We start from the raw sequence: 19,000 nt of genomic DNA, 5'->3' as shown, positions 1-19,000 counted from the left end.
GAGTACGTGTTGCTTGGTCTAATCGATGTTGGCTTGGGCTTTGTTTTTCCCCAGTTTGACCCACAAAAAAGTTACTTTTCATCAGGGAAATGGACCACGGCCAAGCCTTTACTGGGGCATTTGGTGAACATGTAAGACGAAAGGAAAACAATGCAGGTTTTTTAATTAAATCGCATGGGACCATATAAGGCGAGATCTTAAGTTGAATAGAGTAATATATATATTATATCCGACGGAAGCTAGATTATTTTTTCCTTCAGAGTTAGACAAAAATGTGCCCAGACCCCATAGCACTTGGATTTCTAGTATAAATTGCAAGTTTTTCGGCACACTGTGCATCGGTTCTTAATTTTAATATTTACTAAAAATCGAAGCAGAAAATGTAATATATTTCAGAAAGGAAATTTCAACAGTTTGCCGAAGAATTGCTGTCAGGACATAGAACATGGTGTCATTTTTTGGTATAATATAACCCCTTTTTGGCAATTTCGCCACATTTCTCGGGGAAGAACAAACATAAGCATGAAAGTGAGGCTAAAGTTTTCCTCGGTTGCCAACCGCCCATCCTGCCCATTCTGTTATGTCAACAAAAGAAAAAGTGTCAAAGCAAACAGAGAAACAGAAATGGGAAATGGGAAAACCGACTATGTTGCACTGTAAGACTAATGACGTGCAAAATGGGTTGTGTTTTTTTCATTCATATGGTATGCTTCATATGGTTGACTTTTGAGTAACGTTTAACCCTTCCCATCCTGAAATTTGTTCATTGATGCCATTAATAAGTCGTTAACTTGTTTGCACTTTATTTAATCAATTAATCAGAATTATCCTGTACTTAAACTTAATTTAAAGTCAACTGCCAGACCACTTCAAAGAGACCACAAAGCAGCTGTTTGTCTGGTCAGCTCATTAATTTTACTCAACCCAAAGTGAATACGGGAGACAGATGCTTGGGAAAATAATAATAAAATCGCCTTTGAAAACTACATTACACCCACCAGCACAGAGATGATGGGGAAAGTGCCTGGCAAGCAATTTCACAGGAATTTCACAGGACGCTCTATGGGGTCTCGTCTCCTCGACCCTCCTCCTCCTTCCCACGAAACTTTCCCATTTTGCAGCTGATGCTTGTTGTAGTTTTTTGCTGTTTGCTCTGTGTTATGTGTTCTGTGTTCTGTTAGTTTATTTTTCGTTGTTGGATACCAGTTCTCAGGGGAACAGACCCATTTTCCTTTTCGGTCTGGTCTGGCTTTTGTTTAAATTTTTAAACTAGCATAGTAAACTTTCTCCGACCAGCTTCCATCATTCAGCTCTCTCCAAAAGTTTGGCCATTCATTGTTTCGCTGTTGTTTTGTTGGTTTATGGCTTTCGCTGCTATTTTTTTGTTTAGCCACAGTATCTTTTTATTTCGTTGTCTGTTTTCCATCTGCCTTTCCAGAGCAGTTTTCAACTTTTAGCTTTCTGTCCTGGACTTATTTCATGTCTTGTGGCTTAGTTTCCCTTGGAAGGTAGCCTTTACACCCCAATTTGCAGTTAAAGATCGTTTAGTTTGACTCTAATTGGCTGCCACTTTCATTATCTCTTTACCCTCTTCGTTGCCTGGCCATTTGTGAGCACGTTCTGGCCATAAAGCTCAAGTCACTAAGCCAATTTCAGAGTGTTAGTTACTCGGGGCAGTGTGCCTGTCACTATGAAGAAAGACGGCAATAAAACAAAACTAAGAAAACTCTGTTCTGTTAGCCAATCTAAGGTTCACCTAAGTGGATGTAAAGTCGTCACTTGCTGACAACTTTATTTCCTTCTCTGGCAATTCCTTCAGGTGTTACAAAACAGGGACAATGAATAATGTGAACCTAAATTACCATCATTAATAAGGCGATGAAGAACATGGTACACTTAGCAGCCATTGCAGCGTTTGGATTAAGTCTTGGCTCTCTATCCTGTAACAAACTCATTTGCCTTTAGGATACGGAAGTGCCTCATCAGAAATGAAAAATTACTGAAAGATATAGAATTTCGTAGGGAAAATCAAGTACGTCCACCCGAATTAAGTGGCCAGACCTGCCATTATTGAAATGAGCTGTCAGGTGAATGCCCTTGGTTTTTTCTTTTATTTTTAAATTTCCGGGTTTTTGGAGTTTGCACAAAATGAACAAAGGGTTGATGAAATTTCGCACTACCTCCTCGTAATTTTCTCCGCAGATGAAACGACATCGCCAGAGGCAAGATCTGAAGGAAATGGCAGCGGAAAGACTCAGTTGGCAACATTGCTTCAAAATTTGTGTAGATTGCTTCCCTTGGCGGATGGGTTTTGTGTATGCTCACGCCCCTTAATTTAGGGATATTGCAAACACTTCCTTCTCCTTTCTCACGTAATTTTTCATGCCGCCTTGTGTACTTATGATTTATCGTGGTACTAAAAAGTATTGAAGAAATTACGGACCTTACAAATAATATTTACAAGTGTAGGAAGGTGGCACAAATGGAAATCCCCCCATTAACATTTCCAGCTAATTCCAACAAAGTGTCGCACAATTATTGAAATCCTCTGCACACTGCTAACTCCTCCAGGCTCCACCTCCTCTCAAGGTCTCTGCCATTCGAGTGCTAATGAAATTTTGCTTGAATAATTATGCAAATTTATGGGATTTTTATTGGCTTGCGCCTGTGCCGTTTTACTCATTTCTAGGCCACTTCTGTTTAGTGTTTTGGTTCACTTTGAATTTTGCAGTGTTTTCGTTTGGTTTAAGTAAATATTATTCAAAAGTCTTTGGTATAAATAAATGAACTTGAATGAAAAATAATCAGTAAATAAGAACATATGCTGAATGTGGATGAAGTCGGAATGTTTTCGTGCTGTGAATTCTTTGATAAAATTAATGACCTGACGATATAAATGTTTTTCTCACACTTTAAATATACAATAGAAGAATATGTGACTCATCAGTCCCGAGAGAGCAAAAAACTGTGAGGCAGCCAAAAAGTAATCAGACCACTAAACAACCTATACACGAGTATTTATAAAAATTTAGTGAAAAATATATCGAATTCCATCAATTGATATAAATTTTTGCTCATTCCCTTAAGTTTTCTTTTGTTTGTAAGATTACAGCTTGGTTGATATCATGTAGATGTTTAGTTTTGTAAGAATCTCTACAAAACATGATGAATGGGGATTTAGTGGAGTAGTTAGAGCGAAAAGATTGGATCCTATAGGCCACTGTCTACCACCGGCAAACTCCCAAAATGTAACCCATTTACATTCCATTCAATCATCCGAACAGCCGCAGCAGCATCAAGAGTTGCACTCAGATTGAAAACTCCTCTCAGCCGGCTACGTGCCCGAAACAAACCCAATGTCCTGACTGCCAATCCAATCTGTCCTGTTTCAGGATGAGTTGCTCTGTTGACGGCTTTTTAATCAAACTTTGTCGAGTGCCAGGAACCAGAAAAAAGGAGGTAGAGTGGAGTTTAACTTTTGCTGTGGTCGCTGACTTTTTGCCATAAAATTCCTTGTCTATCCAAGGCCCAGGAGACGGTGCTCCTGTACACAATTCTCACAGGCAGCTGAAGGTGTGAGTAAAAAAGGTCACTCCACAGAAATTAATTTCATGGCTTTTTAGGTCTCGTTAAGGTCCCATTTTTATACATAATTACAATAATCCCTGATGTGGCTTTTGTTAATTAATATTTGTGTTTGATATAAGTTTTTATACCATCATTTTTTGCATAACAAGTCGGGAAAAATTAATTACTTGTGTGAAATATAGTAATTTGCAATATTTGTTTATGTGGCTTAAATATTTTGCAGTATGCTTTTAATAATTTTCTGCGATTTTACAAAAAATCTAACAATCAATTAAATGAAATATTTGTAATAAACAAAACCCAGACATAAAAGAAAATTTAGGTAAGCCCCCAAGAGCAGGAAAGCTGTGAAATTTGACGCTCCCAAGTTTTTGTGGCAGAGAAAATGAGCCTCAAGTGGAGGAAACCTGATGTTGTTAAATCTGGTGCCAAAATAATTCTGAATAAAGGAAAAGAATCTCTAGAAAAATTATGCGGCATTAAGAGTACTTTTACCTCTCTAAACAAGTAATAAACTGCGGATTTTTTATAGGATGATATTCCGCTGCCATAAAGCGACCAAAGCAAATGTGAAATACATGTACAGAGTTATTCAGTTCATGGCACTTTTAAAGTCCCATCAAAGCATACCAAGACAATTTCCCAATGTCCTTTGATATACATTTGTGTGGAGCAATACCTTTTGATTGATGTAACCCCTTTTATGAAATTTCAGACGTACGCGTAAGTCAAACATCAATCGCTTATGCAATATTTATTTGTATTTTTTGCCGCATAGCAGCCACGCCCTCGCCCTGTCGTGAGAATGGAGAATCACATAGCTCCATGTATTATTTATTTCAAACCTTTTCCCAAAACAAATGGAGGAGGCCTGAAGGCTCCGTCACCAACGACTTCCTGGCTTCCTTTTTATATAAATTCCTGTTGCCCTTTTTATGGTCGTCTCGCTTTTTATTGCGGCTTCTATATGTACTTCCATAAACAACATGGTAGTACCTCTGTTTGTGGTGGCATCGATTTCTCTTCGATTTTCCCGACTTCAATCGATGAAGGCGTTGGCTACGACTACGACCCTGATGAGGTTGAGGGCGAGGACATCGACATCGACATCCTCGGGTTCATTACTCCAAGTGCCATTGGCCATTGACTGTTCTGTTCATATTGATGATTTTTTCAATTACTTTTATTGGATGATCATAAATTGTTGTGTTTCTTGTGTCCTTGGCAGCCGCTTGCTACACTCAGACTCTGATATGTACATATATACATTTTTCAACTTAAACCTCTTTAACTTCTTCTTCAAGCCATTATCCCCTTGACTGAATTCGCTTCGGATTGTTTTTGGCAGGTCCGCGTATTGAAAAACTTTCGCACCGACATCTTCTTTGCAAAAGTTTCACGGAAAAGTTTCACTTAAATAGCAACAACTTTCTGCATTTTCAACGGCATTTCATAATTTCGTGGCAGTTTCTCATTCTGCTTCCCAATCCCCTACGTTCTGCAGATGAATTTCAACAAGTCCATTACTTGTTCAGCGCACGCCTTAATTATTTTTTTATTTCTGTATTAAGACAAATTCAATTGAGTTTTGTAATAAAATTTATGGAAAAACGATTCCTTTAAGTGGTTCTCCTTTTTTGTAAAGTATACAAAAGAGTTAGTTGGAAAAGGGAATATTAGCATAATCTTTTTAGTACTATTTGTTATTAAGAAATGGGTGTGGCTCTTGAATAAAATAAATTCTCATAAATTTCTTTGGAGAGTCGTAAATAGGCACATAATACGATTAATCTTCTTTCCATTTCACGTTTACTGCTCTGAAGTTGCATGAATGCTTTTAAGGTAACTTCTGTATGTGGCCTGCTGTTGCCATTCTAATCAATTATTTTATCTCCTTCCTCTATTATTGTCCTACATATGCCCCAACGTATATGCAATTTAATTTATTTACAATGCAGTTTCACTGTGGAAAATAAATATATTTCTACTAGCTAAATTCAGACTTAATTCAACTCGACTGCAAATTTTCTGAGCTACAAATGGCTCTGGAGGAAACATTTATACATTGTTTCCAGAGAGAATTTCCAACTTTCCACTCTTGCTAGTTGCGTACTTTATGGCATGCTGCAATGTTTTGTAAAAAGAGGAGGAAAAACTAAGAAAAATTGGTTGGGCACCTTGAAAAATATACCATAGAGAAAATGGGAGAAAAGAAAGAAAAGAGACAAAAAATTAGAAAGTTTTTAAAAGTTTGTTTTGCAATTTTGTTTCCTTAAATTTTCTTGATAATTAAAACCAGAACAGAAAGAACCCCTTCAAAGAACATTTTTCTTCGTTATAAGAATTATATTATGTAATTATATTACCTAATTAATAATGTGAATTCGTTTCGAAAATTGTGAAAATTGGCCAGTGAAATGGATTAAATTAATTAACCCCGCATGAAGACAATTTAATATTCACATTTGCAGACTAACTACAAGATATGAGTTGAAAGTTATGTACTTAAAATGGAAATGTCTTAGCAAGCTGTTAGAGATTGAGATTGGTTATGCATTTTTATGTGGGCCACAGAATCTCGGTACGAAAGGAAGCATCAGCATCCGTTTTCAGCTTCATCGGGTTTTGTGTTGTGCACTCAAAATGTTGCCTCTAAATGTAATAAATTGTTGCAAGAGAAATGTATAGCTATGGCATAAATTTCAGGTCTCCCATGAGCATAGCGCAAGATTACATACATGTCGCATATGTGGTTCCTTCCTTTTTCCTTCTTACCACACTATTCTGGGTAGTATATTCTCATTGAAATGCATTGAATAACTCAGAATGTATTCTTTTTTATGTATGTTTAGGTGGTATGCTTCTCCGACCGATCAGATGCACATTCTGTTTGCTACGCATGAAATATAGTTGTTCATTTAATGGAAAATTTTTAGCTGACGTATGCACAATAAAATAAATGAATGTGCACTGAATGTAAGCATTCAGAATTATAAGAAAACCACACACCCAAAGATGGTTGAAGTCTCTCAATTCTCCCATACACACAAAAGGATTTTCCTCATAGATAACCATTAAAACATTGAACTTCACACGTTCCAGTTTTCAAATCCCTTCGGGGGACATCACGCAAAGGGTGGCCATATAAAGTGTATTGCCGTTTTGGTTAGAACTTGTTTTTGTGGCAGGAGAACTTTCCGTTTGTGGCCAGACTGTCAGAGAAAACTCACTCAGTTATTCAATATGACATTCAGTCATGCCAGCACACACTCAACTAAACTTTAGATTAAGCTCCTTTGAGCAAAACTTTCGCGCACCAAAGAAAGTAAACCATAGACAGAGAAATTTCGCAGAACTTGTTCCGCTTTAAATGTATGGAAACTATTCATAGAACTCTGTTATTCATAGAATTTTAAAAATGTTTCTTGTAAGCGAAACGAGAGCAGAAGTTAAAACAAAGTCAAATTGTCAATTTTAATTACAGCTACGCTGTTTATTCCGCACTTCCATTTAATGAAGAAATCCTCCTAAAAGCGAAGATCAACATTTAGAAAATAATTACATTAATTGGAAAGAATGTTCTGAAGCCAGAGATAGTCCCCATTTTCTACCACGGCCATTGTTTTCCTGTTTGTCTATTAACTAAAAACCGCAGAAGAAGCCAAAACCAGTAAAAGTGGATAAAGCAAACAACAGGCAGTTCCCCGACCCCACCTACCGCCCACTGAAATAGCGATGGTTGGAGTGAAGAGTAAATTCATTAACTTAGTTGACCAGCAGCCAGAAGAGCAGAGTAAACCAGCAATTAAATGTGTTTTCTAAGCTCTGAAAAGAGAGAGAGCTAAGGATTGTATCAGAGTTACCTTTACCATCTGACCAGGCTTTGTTCCCTCTGCTTTTGACCATTGAAGCGTACGGGTATTGAGAGCTGAATAAGTGAGTGAACAACAATGAACGGCGAGTGGCAGCGTTGAGTGACAGACGCGTCGAGAAGAGCATCGATATTGGTTGTTGTTCAACCAATTGCGGTTGAGAATCATTGAACAATGCACACACATTGATCTCCATGGCTACACCGCAAAGAAAATAGTTTGATAACAAAGTAAATATTACAAAAATGTATATAATGTGAGTCAATAAAATTGATTCAATAACATTATTTAATAGCACAGTCATCACAGCCTCAATTAGCCAGACAGGGCAGAAAAACGAGAAGCATTCAGAGCAAGGTGAAATCCAAATGTCTTAAGCAGCTTGGCCCTCTAGGAATGGCCACTTCGAACTTAGATTCTGGATTCTTATCTGAAGTAATTAATTTTATTGACCATTGACCTAAATTCTTTGGACTTAAGTGAAATTTGGTCCGTCAAAACGAACTCATTTAAATTTCAGATGAAGGAGGAAAACTGGCAAAGTTTTCTCAAGTTGAAAAACTTTAAAGGAGAGTTTTATTTGTGGTAAAAGTTGTCCAGAAGAAGCCAGAAAATTTAATTTCTACGAGTCTCAGGACTCACAACCATTCCCCAATCAATACGAGTCTCATGTATCCCCGTGGTAGTTCAAACCATTCATATTCGTGTTTTCATAAGCTGCCTTTCCACTTTAAAATATAACCCTCGAATACGAGTATTCTGTGGCAAGGATTATATAGATTTAAAGGCTCCAGTTCTCCCTATTGATGATTTTAAATTGGCTTGGCTGTCCAGACTTTTCATTGGAAACTTTAAAACAACAAAATCAGCAAAATGGAAAGGCTTATGTGCTTAACTACGGGTAAGCATAGCTATAAGCCCATCGACAAATATTTCCACACTCACATGGGACACATATCCACATCGGGAACCCTTATCAATGTAAGCCCTATGTCCGACCCAAGACATAAATCGAATGCCCAATCGCTTTACGTGTGTCTCGAACATTTTAGTTTTCGGTCCATCACAGTCCATAAATAGTCAGGGTCATTAGAAGTTAATTGGCCTTGAAAGCACATGACATGGCGATAGCTGGAAAGGGGATGTGAAATTATGAGCTGCTAGCTTCATACATTTGATGCGGCAGTCATCTTTGTCAACGTTTTAAGTCCAACAATGTATATAAAATTCTTTGACTGATAAATAGGAACCCAAGTGAAGGCAAAATAACGTAAATAAAATGGCTCCTGAGTGTGGAGGTCGGGAGTACATCGGAGTAATACGAACTTCATAAAAAACCTATTCAAAAGCAACAAAATCAAAGAACTTCTCGCCCTGTACAGTGACTATTCAAAGGGGCTTATCTGGAGACGTTAAGACCTTACCGTAAGACCGTAGGACCATCATTCTCAAGCCTGGTATCCTAGGAAATCGTTTAATGAAAAGTAAGCATCCATGAGAAGGGTGACCTCATTTTTTATGCCAAACTTGCTTTGCCCCCAGGTGTTGGTCACTTAATCAAATCTGACCCAGAGCCTAATGAGGCCTTCCTCAGCCTCTCCGTCTGCCTCTCTCCCTTCGCACTCCGCCTGGGTTGCCATTTACAGGCAGATTAAGAAATTAATGGCCTCCAATTGAGCGCAGGCTCTTTGTCAAATGCAGATTTGGGCACAACCTTAAGTTCATTTTTCATTTTTAATGCTCGCCACAGGGCAAGTTGGTCCATGAATAAGCGATTAGATGCGACGAACTTTGTTTAGAATTGTGAGGGTGCGGTGCAGATCTGACTAGCGATTTCGCGGGGAATTATTAAATGTCCTGTCAAACGACAATTTTCAACGTAGGGCTTTTAATTGTTTGACAACACACACCCACCACCCAACCACATACCCACACACAAATATTTCTCTTCCCTAACTGCCGTTGGCATTGCCTCGTCGTAAAAGTTACGATGTGGCAGCTGCCAAAGAAAGTTGACTGGCTGTCCGGCTGGTCCCTTCATTCCTGATTCGATTGTGGGTTGGTCCCCAAAGCCACGCCGAAGCCACACAATTGATTAAGTACTGGCAAAAGAGCAGCAACAGACGGTGTTCTCACTATACATTGAAGGTCGTTAGGCGAGGACAATAGTAGACTTCTGGCTGGATATGGAAGACAGTGGAAAAGTTTTATATACATATATAAGGTATTTATTAGCCACAGACGAGCCCGAGAGTACAGTTCTATGCACTGAAAGACGACAGCAAACAGAGGGAACAAAAGGTAAAATTCATTTGGCAAAAGACGAGAAGCCACTGGGGCAGGATGGAGGCGGCATCGACTTCCGTTTCCGTCAACACTGCCATTGAATACCACATCCGCTCTGTTCTTTCTCTTCCCTCTGGCCCCCCAAGACAGAGAAGCTTGGCAGGTCGTTCGACTGCTTAGGGGTTAATTTGCAAATAGATGTACATGTGCCACATAATTATTACTCTGAGAGTAGACTACTCCTATAAGCTGATTGGAATTCTTGCGATTTAATTATAAATCTCTTCACCTTCATCTACCTTGAAGCCGCAGTTGCTTTTAATTACATGACTTAGCGTAGAACAACCATCAATCCTCTCATCTTGAGTTTAATACCAAAACATAATTTCATTTTGCGAGCTGTTCAAAGTGTCAAACGTTTGACAGACTCAGTCAAAGCTGTCTGTGGGTAATTCTGATTGCCACACCAATCCACAGATAGACACTCAAAATCACATAATTAATGCATAGCATTTTGCGGCTGCACAGGATGTTACACCTACTCGTATGCCCCGTGGACCCGTGTGGATTTGGAAACACTTAAATGCCAGTGTCATAATCTCCCATAAAAATTGATACACGAAAGTTTTACAACAATTCTCTGGAAATGTTCAAATTCTGCTGTAGAATATCGTCTGTGCTGATGCCATGAGCCAGTGATTGACACCGATGGATTGAGACCCTACCATTATTACCATATGAAGCATTTCCAACCCCGTCATATAGCTGCCATGAGAAATAGATCGATATGCAAGGGTTATTAAAGGTACACCCTCGAAGAAAGTGGTTACTTTCTTGTATAAGGCTCTCACCCGTAATCCTAAAATCATCCACTCAGTCTACACGCATTATCCACATAAATTCCGACCACCAAGTTCAGCTACAGTTACAGCCCGTAAGTCAAAATCATTTGTCATAATTCGCTCCCAAGGGGGGGCACCGAAGGAACAAAAAACAAGAACCCCAAAAAAGATTGACCCAAACAGAACACCTTGGGCTATCAAAGTGGCCATTAAAAGGGACCCCAAAAAAGAAAAGAAAGGAACGAGGAAAAACACAGAGAGCACATGGCGCGCATTCGACACGAAAATCGACTGAAAAGCAATTATTTACACTTCGGCAATAAAAATATGGAACACGCAGGGAAACCGAAAGAAATGGAAAAATGCTCCCCCACCTACCAGAGAGAGGAGAAATTGTGTCAGAAATGGCGTTGTGCAATTTATTGCCTTTAATTTTTCTTGGCTTGCTGTCTTTCGGGCGGGGTGACTGTGGGACCCTCTCTCGGTGTCACTCGCTGAAATTGCATATCTGCGGATTGTGGATATAATTTTTATGACCATTTTTCGTTCAACTTTTTATGAGCTTTTTAAGCATTGAGCCGGATATTTTCGGAAAGAAATCGAAAAACTTTAGAAGCCCTTTAAGCATAGGAGAGTCTTCAATCCATTTTCTAATTTTGATGAATTTCTTTTTGCAGGATTCGCATCGAAATGAACCACGAGGTGTGTCCGTCATCCGTCTATCGCCTTATCCTGTGAGTTCTGTGATTTTGCCCGACTGAAGCCTAAAGCCTGAATAATGGCAGCGCCCACTTCAATCATGGAAATCCTCGGATGCCTGACCCTGCTGCTCTTTGTCCTGCTCGTCAAGAGCGGTAAGTGCTACGAATTAATAAGAAGATGGCAATTGAATTTGATGTCTCGCATTCGACAGGCTATTGCATAGACTGCTTCAAGTGCATCTCGTATAATGGGGCCAACAAGGCGTGCGACGATCCGTTCCACAACAATTACTCCACCGCCATCCTCGAGTCGCCCTGCATGGGTGGTCGCAAGGGCCGCGACGGCCTCTTCCCGGCCACGGCCTGCATTAAGATCGCCGGCTATTATGGTAAGTGAATTTCTCGGATGATGGACGAGGATGCATGGTCTTGGCATTAATATAATTCCTACCCCTGCCTGCAGATGACACCGGCGAAACGATAACGGTGCGGGGCTGTGCCCTGGACAGCGGCACCCTTACCACAGACACCGAGTTAATAAGAATGTCTCACTGTGGAAAGTTTTACTACGATAATAGGTTCGTTGAAGTGGATCTTACACTCAGAGAAAACACGCCCACAATTCTTAAAAGTGTGAAACTTTGGGAGCCCATTCAATATAAAACATGCTAAAAACTAATAATGTGGTTTTTTCTGAGTGTATGAAACTGATAACTTAACATTATCCGACATTTTTCACCAACTTTTTCCGCTCTTTCAACCTCCCCTACAGATACGTGCATGGGTGCCTTCAGAGCTGCAGCGATGCGGATGCTTGCAACACGGCCACGTCGCAACGGCATCCAGCGAAGGCGGAGGCGCTAATGCGGCATCTGCTTAGCTTCGCGGTTTTGCTGGTGGCAGCTGCAAGGTAGCAATAGAAGTAGCACATTGGAGGAACCATAAGGATGTGAAAGAAGAGGGGAAAGGGAAACCCCATAAAAGTTGAGAAGATATTGAAAATGAAGTGTGGAAAAAGCGTGGAAAATCATTTAATATAATTCAACTGCGAGTGGAAATACTTTTTTCCTTCGGTTCGGCGACGCCGATGCCCCACTCATATGCTCCCTATCCCGATATCTCTACCTGCATGTCATCCCTCACCTCTCAAAACTCTCTCAGTGTCTAGGATTGCACCTTACAATAATTGCACCAGAGCCACAGCAACAAGGACAGGCAACAAGGACACGCTCGACACCCGAACCCACAGTCAGCACACAGTGGCAATGGAGCATATTTTTATGGAATTCATCAAGCAATTATGTGATTTATAAACGAATACTCAACAACTATCTTACAATAATTGATGGCGAAACTTGAACTATGTATTGTATTTGGGTACATATATGCTAAGCATTCGAGAGTCGAAAATCAAAGGCAAAAATTCAAATTCTAATTGCAATTATTTTTAGCTTCTAAGCAAAATGAAACCTAGATTTAAAGGCGTGCTACCGCTGCTAAGTTTTCATCAAAAATTAAGCGGGGGAAAACGCAATGCAAATGTTTTTTCGATTTATATGCGATGCGTTAGAGTATTTTTCACCTCGCCTCCCTAGACGACTATTGTACATACATATGAAAGAGCAAATCGAATTATTTGTTACAATGAACGCTGAATTTTAGGCAGATTATAGATTAAACAATTGTGTATAAATAAATTAGTGGGAAAAATCGTGTAAGGAAAACTGCGAACCAGCGCTAACAGATCTAGAACTCGCCCAAAACTTTGCGCGGAATAAACATTATCAGATCAATTTATCAATTTACCAAGAAGCAGGGAAACTATTTCATTTAAGTACATAGGTCACTTTAATTTGTATTTCCTAATCACATAGTACTTTTCACCAATTAAAGAGAAACAAGTGAATTCCGGCCCTGCACACACCTTAAATCAAGCCATAAAAGCCAGTCATAAATGACACACAACGTTGTTGAAGGGTTATCAATGTGTGGTAGATACCAATCCGTCCATAGTTACCGCTTTTCTAAGGCTATCGCTGCCGGTCTGCTTGAGTCACCACACTCAAAGAAACCATCATCGTTTCCTACCCAGAAGATACATTTTTCTACATATTAAATGAACAAAATTAAAAAAAGAAAATGTGGCTACTAAAGTTGAAGTCTATTAACAATCATTCTGTCCTCAATTATGTGAAATGTACTCCTCTGTTTCAATTACTTCCACATTTTAAACTTAAATTTAACATACAGAATGTAAAGAAAATGTCTGAATAGAAATTCTTTTCAGAGTTCCCGCAATTGAGTAGTACATTTTTCGTTTCTTTGAGTGTGGTGTAACTAAGGAGAATTCCTAGAAAGTTCACATTCAAATATGTATACTTTTTTTTGAGTGCATCTGATTCGTTATCGGGCCAGACCGGGATAACCTGATAAAGATTATCGCTCAAGAAATACTTCCCTCGAATGGGCTTGCCTAGTACATTGCGACAGCCCGAACGAAATGGATGGTAAGATGGATGGCTCTACCACAGGAAGCCCGTCTCCTAAACCTCTACCCGCGAATCCCTTCCAGGTCACTCTTGGTTGCACTACAGTCACGGAACTGTCCCCCAGAACGCCGTAGTGGCTGGCCATGATTCGGATGGCGACACCATCTACGTCGGACGCGCCTTCTACTGCAACGACCTGCTGCCGGCCAAGGTGATCCCCAATAAGGGCAAGGCTTACGTGGCCTACGCCAACCAGGAGGTGGAGCTGGAGAGCTACGAAGCTCTCAGTGGCAACAACTACGAGTGGCTGTCCGCGGAGAACGGAGAGGTTCCGCCCGGCGCCGTTAGCGTGGGACACAACGTCGATGGGGAGGCCCTGTACGCGGGTCGTGGCTATCACGCCGGAGCTCTGACCGTGGGAAAGGTGCATCCGTCGCACGGTTGCCTCTACATCCCCTACGACGGTGAGGAGGTGAAGATCTTCGCCTACGAGGTTCTGTCGCGCCGCATGATGGCTAGATAAGTCCGCCGAAAAACCAATTTTTAATCGTTAGCTGATTTCTAAATAAATTTGACAATTTTTCGTATAAAACCCATGAGCGGTGCTTATCTGATTCTGAATGGTTGTAAAATGGCCAGACCTTATCTTAAAAATGTCGTCAGATGATTACTCTATTTATAAATGTGGCTCATTGTCCAGTGATCTTGAAATTTGAGTTCGCAGTTTTCCATGGTGCCCTTAGCCCGTTTATGCAGGAAACAGTTCTAAGTTAACAAAACCAAAATAATTATGGGAGTAGTGCTATTTTAACGACTAAGTTCACAACTTGCAAAATTACACCTAGCCTAGAGAATAATAATTATAAAGTCTAACTAAATTTTGATATGGTGAGGAGGCGGAAGAAGAACCAATAGGACCAACTAAACAAATTATGAAAACGAGTACATATATGCAAAGCTAGGAATCAACAGCAATAGCATTTAATGAACACACACACACAGAAGAACACAGAATATTTGTATGAATTTTCAGTTGGAATTCGAGTGGTTCGTACTTATTAATTTGACTTTATCGAGTCTAAGCGAGCTTGCAATGGTTTCCGCAAATAAGAAATGACAAAATCCACAGCAATCAAACAACAATTTTGATAGAATCAAACGGTTTTTGCTTTCGGGCAGCAAACACTCAAACACAATTTCCGCTGAAATCGCTTGCTTGCAGTGCAACTAAAATTACAACTACAACTTAACTAAAACTAAGCGCAAACTAATCAAAAGGCAAACAATTAACACGCACCTCGAAACCCTCTCACACGATGAACGACCAAGCAAATGATTGTTAAAATGAAGTTTCATGACATTTTTCGAACGCATGTACGAACGTATCTAGCACTTAAGAGAACTTTATACTTATACAATACAGAAGGGTGGAGCATAATTAGATCAACTAAATAGATATCGCGCTACTTGAACTAATCAAAAATTGAATTGAAATCGATCGAAATTGTTTCTCTTGCATTTAAGTGCGTGCGTACAACTTTTCTAGGGCAACATTTTGGAGCAAAGCATTAAACAAATGAACTATCAGCATTTCTGAATAAAAACCGCATACATATATTGAAAATTCAATACCGTCCATGAGTTTCACTAACACTACGCGTATTTACAGTCAAAGGGTGGGTCATTGGGTGGGTTTTAATCTAAAAGACTCTTAACATATTCGACATCTTCCTGAACAAACTTCTCGGCCTGTTCCGCGGGCACCTCAACGTTTTTGTAGTTATCCAGGCCGATTTCTTCCTCTTTTCTGGAATAAAACAAAGAGCGTTACAGAAGACATCGTCGAGTATGGGTATTCCTTCTGAACAAACTTGATTAAAATATCTACGACATTCTCGCAGGCCAGCAGACAATCACGGTCTAGGCCCACTCGCGCCTCCCACTTGTGGTATTCGCGCAGGATTTCATAGACTCCCTTGGCACGCAGAATCTCCCGACTGCGCCGCGTGGAGCACAACTGGAGGAGGCATTCCAGGAGCATCTTCCTCAGATCTGGATCCGTCTCACGTGTCTTGCTTTCGGGCAGATACTGGAGGAGCCAAGGAAAGACGTCTCATAGATATGCGACTGGATAGACGGGAAGCGCATAGGCCCTCACTCACCTGAAGCTCAATGGGCAGCATGTCGTTTTCCTCGTCGCTGAACTCCTCCGGACCGCACAGCGGTTGCAGAATAGCCACCAATATGTTGTCATCTTCGCCGAGTATCACGCCGTGGTAGACCGCATCGAAGCAAACGTTCTTCAGGATGCCAATGGTGCCGCCACGACGCACCACATTCTCCTCGTACGAGGCGAAGGGCAGCAGCTTCTCCAACAGCTGGTATCGTGCGTGGCAACACAGCTCGCGGCCGCGCGCAACCTGCGTCAGGTTGCAAAAGATGGGCGCCAGGTAGTGCAGCCGCGCTTTCTTTTTGTTGTAATCCAGCTGGGCAAAGGCTTTGGCCAGCCGCGGCAGTGTCTGCTCGCCCCGCTCCAGAATGTCGAGTATCTCGTGCACCAGGCTCTCCACGCGCGTTAGATTGCTGAGCACCATGCTCCAGGGATCTGCCAGAGGCGACTGCTCGTCACTGATTTGTGTGGCAGCCACCTCCACAATGGCGAAGGGCTGCAAGTAATCGCGGGGGACTATGAGTATGTTATCTTTAGGGAGTAGCTGCTTCTCTTACGGGCTGGATTCGCTTGGCCAAATGAAACACTTTGGTGGCGCACTCCTCGTCCGCCGTCAGATTGATTAGGCTGAGCACTGCATCTTTGGCCACCGTGTGGTTGTCGTCGAATGTCAGACCGAAGATAGCCATCAGCATGTCGTCCAGGGCCAGTATAGCCGCTTTTCCCTCGGCGCTGCCCGTAAGACCTAAAAATTATTGCCAGGTGACGTCACGGTTGCCCAAAATACACCAAAACATGCCGCACGTGGAGCGCCAACGGTGGCCCACCACCTGTTCCTTCCCCTCACTCACCCAGCACGTGTGTCAGCGCCACCGCCTTGAGGTCCAGCCGTTGGTTCGGCTGCATAAACTGCACGAGTTCGCTCACAACTTCCATTCTCTGCTTTTTTTAACTTTTTAAATTTTATTATTGTTTTGGTCGGTCGTTCACCAGTGTGACCGCGGATTTCACAATAAAATATACCGCCCGACCCTCAGAAGTATACAGTCTCATTTTAAAAATATACCGTAAATATACTGACGAATTTAAGTTCTTTTATACATATTCCTCGTTTTTGATATTCCGTTGAATATTATCAGCTAGATAGAACCCTCAGCACCGCCCGCATAATTTTATCCGATTAATGAAATAATTTCATAGTTAAATGGCCAATTTTAAATACTGGCTTTAATTGGATTTGGTCTAAAAAAATGGTTTTAAAATAACCGAAAGCTAATGTGCCAGAGCTCAGCGCAATGTCCAATGGTATATTTCATGGAAGGTAAGGAGAGCGCCTGCCTTACCCCATATTTAATAGACCTTGCAATGGGCCCAACGATGCAGTTATCGATACATGAATTAATATCGATGCAAAGTATCGATTCTGGTGCAGCACTGTTGTTCGCTTACAGAAGCTGACCGCTTTTTAGCAATGAGCAAATCGAATTCAAATCCATTGAATTGATATTATGAATATTTTTGTATTATTTGCTGCTGAGAGTTAGTAACAACAATTAAATGAGTTTATTTGGGTTATAATAATGAACAAAGAATGAGATCAAAAACAACTAAAACTTGTTCTAGCAAATGTTTAACCATCGATTTCCGTGGTGTTATTAGTTTTCTTGCTCTTGTGGCGTGCTAATGCGAGGGCGGTCCGTGTGCCCTTTGGCACAACCTGATCGGATTCTGGTGGAGATTTAGATAGCCTGTTGGCAATAGGTTCCAATGCATGATCAGCAGCGAAAAGAACTTTGGGAGGTTGGGGCTTCACTCTCCATACGGGTGGTCTGGGAACAGGACTCCCAGCGAAGATCTTGTCGTACAGTGATACCGAGTAATCGGTGCGGATGACGCAGATATGGATGGGGGAGCCAGAATACAGATCGTTTTTTATGCCAGATCTCACGGCATCGATTGCCAGAGACTCTGCCCCTTTTTCGTCGAGACTTTCTCTCCATCGTTTTTCCAGCACCGTCATGGCGGCGAAGTCTCCCGATCCGTTCGATGCGAACGGAACCTTCTCCGTGGTGCCGTCGAAGCGGGTGGAATAGAGACTAGGCCCCTCATTGTCAACCCCACCGATGATCAGGTTGATTCGGATGTTGCCCTGATAGTCATACAATAGATGCTTGACAAACTGGTTAGCGCAGACGACAGGCACCTTGCAACTCATTTGCAGTCGGTGAAGATCCATTTGGGCGCGAGTGAGGCGAGCAACCTGATGCAGATCGCCGTAGATCCCGGACCCACCGGCACTGCGTTATCAGAATGTATTGCAACGATACAAGGACATGGCACAACCACCATCAAATACTCACTAAATGTTATCCTGCAAGCAATATATTTTCTTCATACAGTTTGTGGTTACTATGCAGTCGGCTGTCCCCTGTTTGTCGGTGGCAATAATGACGCCGTCACGGTACTTTATGCCCACGACAGTGGAGCCGGTGGTCGTTGGCGGCGTAGGAATAAATCCCTTGCGCCCAGCAAGTTGGTTGTCCCTGCAGATTACGGACGAGGGTAGGGAAGGGTAATAACTAGTCCAACAAAAAATAGTAAACGGAGCACGGGAAACAAACACTTACCTTTCGCGATTGACAAAGCTGAATCCGGTTGAACTTCTTTGGAACAGCGATTGGCTGGGCGCCGGCAGCATGTGTGCTGCTTTTAATATTTTGAGTTTGTAGAACCTTTTATTTGATATTTTTAATAATATTCCAATGTGTCGAGCTGAACCCCAACAGATTCCCCGCCACCCGAAGACAGATCGAACACTGGAGGCAGCGAACAAAAAACGACAAATGAAGATGATGAAACTATCATCTAAATCAGATCCCAGATACCGAAGCTAAAACCCAACGAATAACCAAAGATTTTTGTAGCTTAGGAATTAGAATTGTATCAGCTGAAGTTTATATTTACATCTCCAGGCCTCCTTTGACGGGGGTGACGCTAGAATCAGAACCTATATTATTGGGATACTGTATCTATCCTGTATTTTTACCATTTA

General features: G+C 41.2%; 4 protein-coding genes across 9 annotated transcripts in view; 2 read left to right on the top strand and 2 right to left on the bottom strand.

Annotated features, from left to right (window-relative positions):
• LOC4802189 (uncharacterized) overlaps positions 1–12,776 on the top strand; it is a 37,050-nt gene extending 24,274 nt beyond the window's left edge. For 4 of the 6 annotated variants that reach the window (XM_033381632.1, XM_033381622.1, XM_033381615.1 and 1 more), the window contains 4 exons: positions 11,266–11,442; positions 11,502–11,678; positions 11,753–11,867; positions 12,062–12,776. In XM_033381632.1, coding sequence (XP_033237523.1) covers positions 11,367–11,442; positions 11,502–11,678; positions 11,753–11,867; positions 12,062–12,203 — 510 coding nt within the window. In that variant the 5' untranslated portion in view covers positions 11,266–11,366 and the 3' untranslated portion in view covers positions 12,204–12,776. Of the gene's footprint in view, positions 1–9,395; positions 10,371–10,503; positions 10,681–11,265; positions 11,443–11,501; positions 11,679–11,752; positions 11,868–12,061 lie in introns of those variants that run through there. The other 2 variants (XM_001359120.4, XM_033381626.1) reach the window with 2 other exon arrangements.
• An 876-nt stretch (positions 12,777–13,652) lies between these two features.
• On the top strand, positions 13,653–14,374 carry LOC4802188 (natterin-3). The gene is made up of 2 exons (XM_001359119.3): positions 13,653–13,796; positions 13,862–14,374. Exons 1-2 carry the CDS (start codon positions 13,790–13,792, stop codon positions 14,299–14,301), a joined length of 447 nt encoding a protein of 148 aa, XP_001359156.1. The 5' UTR covers positions 13,653–13,789; the 3' UTR covers positions 14,302–14,374.
• A 353-nt stretch (positions 14,375–14,727) lies between these two features.
• On the bottom strand, positions 14,728–16,971 carry LOC4802187 (protein HGH1 homolog). Its single transcript, XM_001359118.5, has 5 exons — positions 16,800–16,971; positions 16,506–16,693; positions 15,941–16,444; positions 15,650–15,867; positions 14,728–15,585 (listed from the first exon to the last, which is right to left on the bottom strand). The coding sequence occupies exons 1-5, from the start codon at positions 16,882–16,884 to the stop codon at positions 15,474–15,476; spliced, it is 1,107 nt and encodes a 368-aa protein (XP_001359155.1). The 5' UTR covers positions 16,885–16,971; the 3' UTR covers positions 14,728–15,473.
• A 517-nt stretch (positions 16,972–17,488) lies between these two features.
• LOC6897503 (proteasome subunit beta type-7-like) lies at positions 17,489–18,906 on the bottom strand. The gene is made up of 3 exons (XM_002137616.3): positions 18,576–18,906; positions 18,309–18,491; positions 17,489–18,245 (listed from the first exon to the last, which is right to left on the bottom strand). The coding sequence occupies exons 1-3, from the start codon at positions 18,644–18,646 to the stop codon at positions 17,579–17,581; spliced, it is 921 nt and encodes a 306-aa protein (XP_002137652.2). The 5' UTR covers positions 18,647–18,906; the 3' UTR covers positions 17,489–17,578.
• Between the last annotated feature and the right edge of the window lie 94 nt (positions 18,907–19,000).

Source organism: Drosophila pseudoobscura, chromosome 2 (assembly GCF_009870125.1).
Source record: "Drosophila pseudoobscura strain MV-25-SWS-2005 chromosome 2, UCI_Dpse_MV25, whole genome shotgun sequence".
Classification (NCBI taxonomy): Eukaryota; Metazoa; Arthropoda; class Insecta; order Diptera; family Drosophilidae; genus Drosophila; species Drosophila pseudoobscura.
The sequence above is the reverse complement of the archived record's forward strand: the minus strand, read 5'-3'. Positions and strand labels throughout refer to the sequence as shown.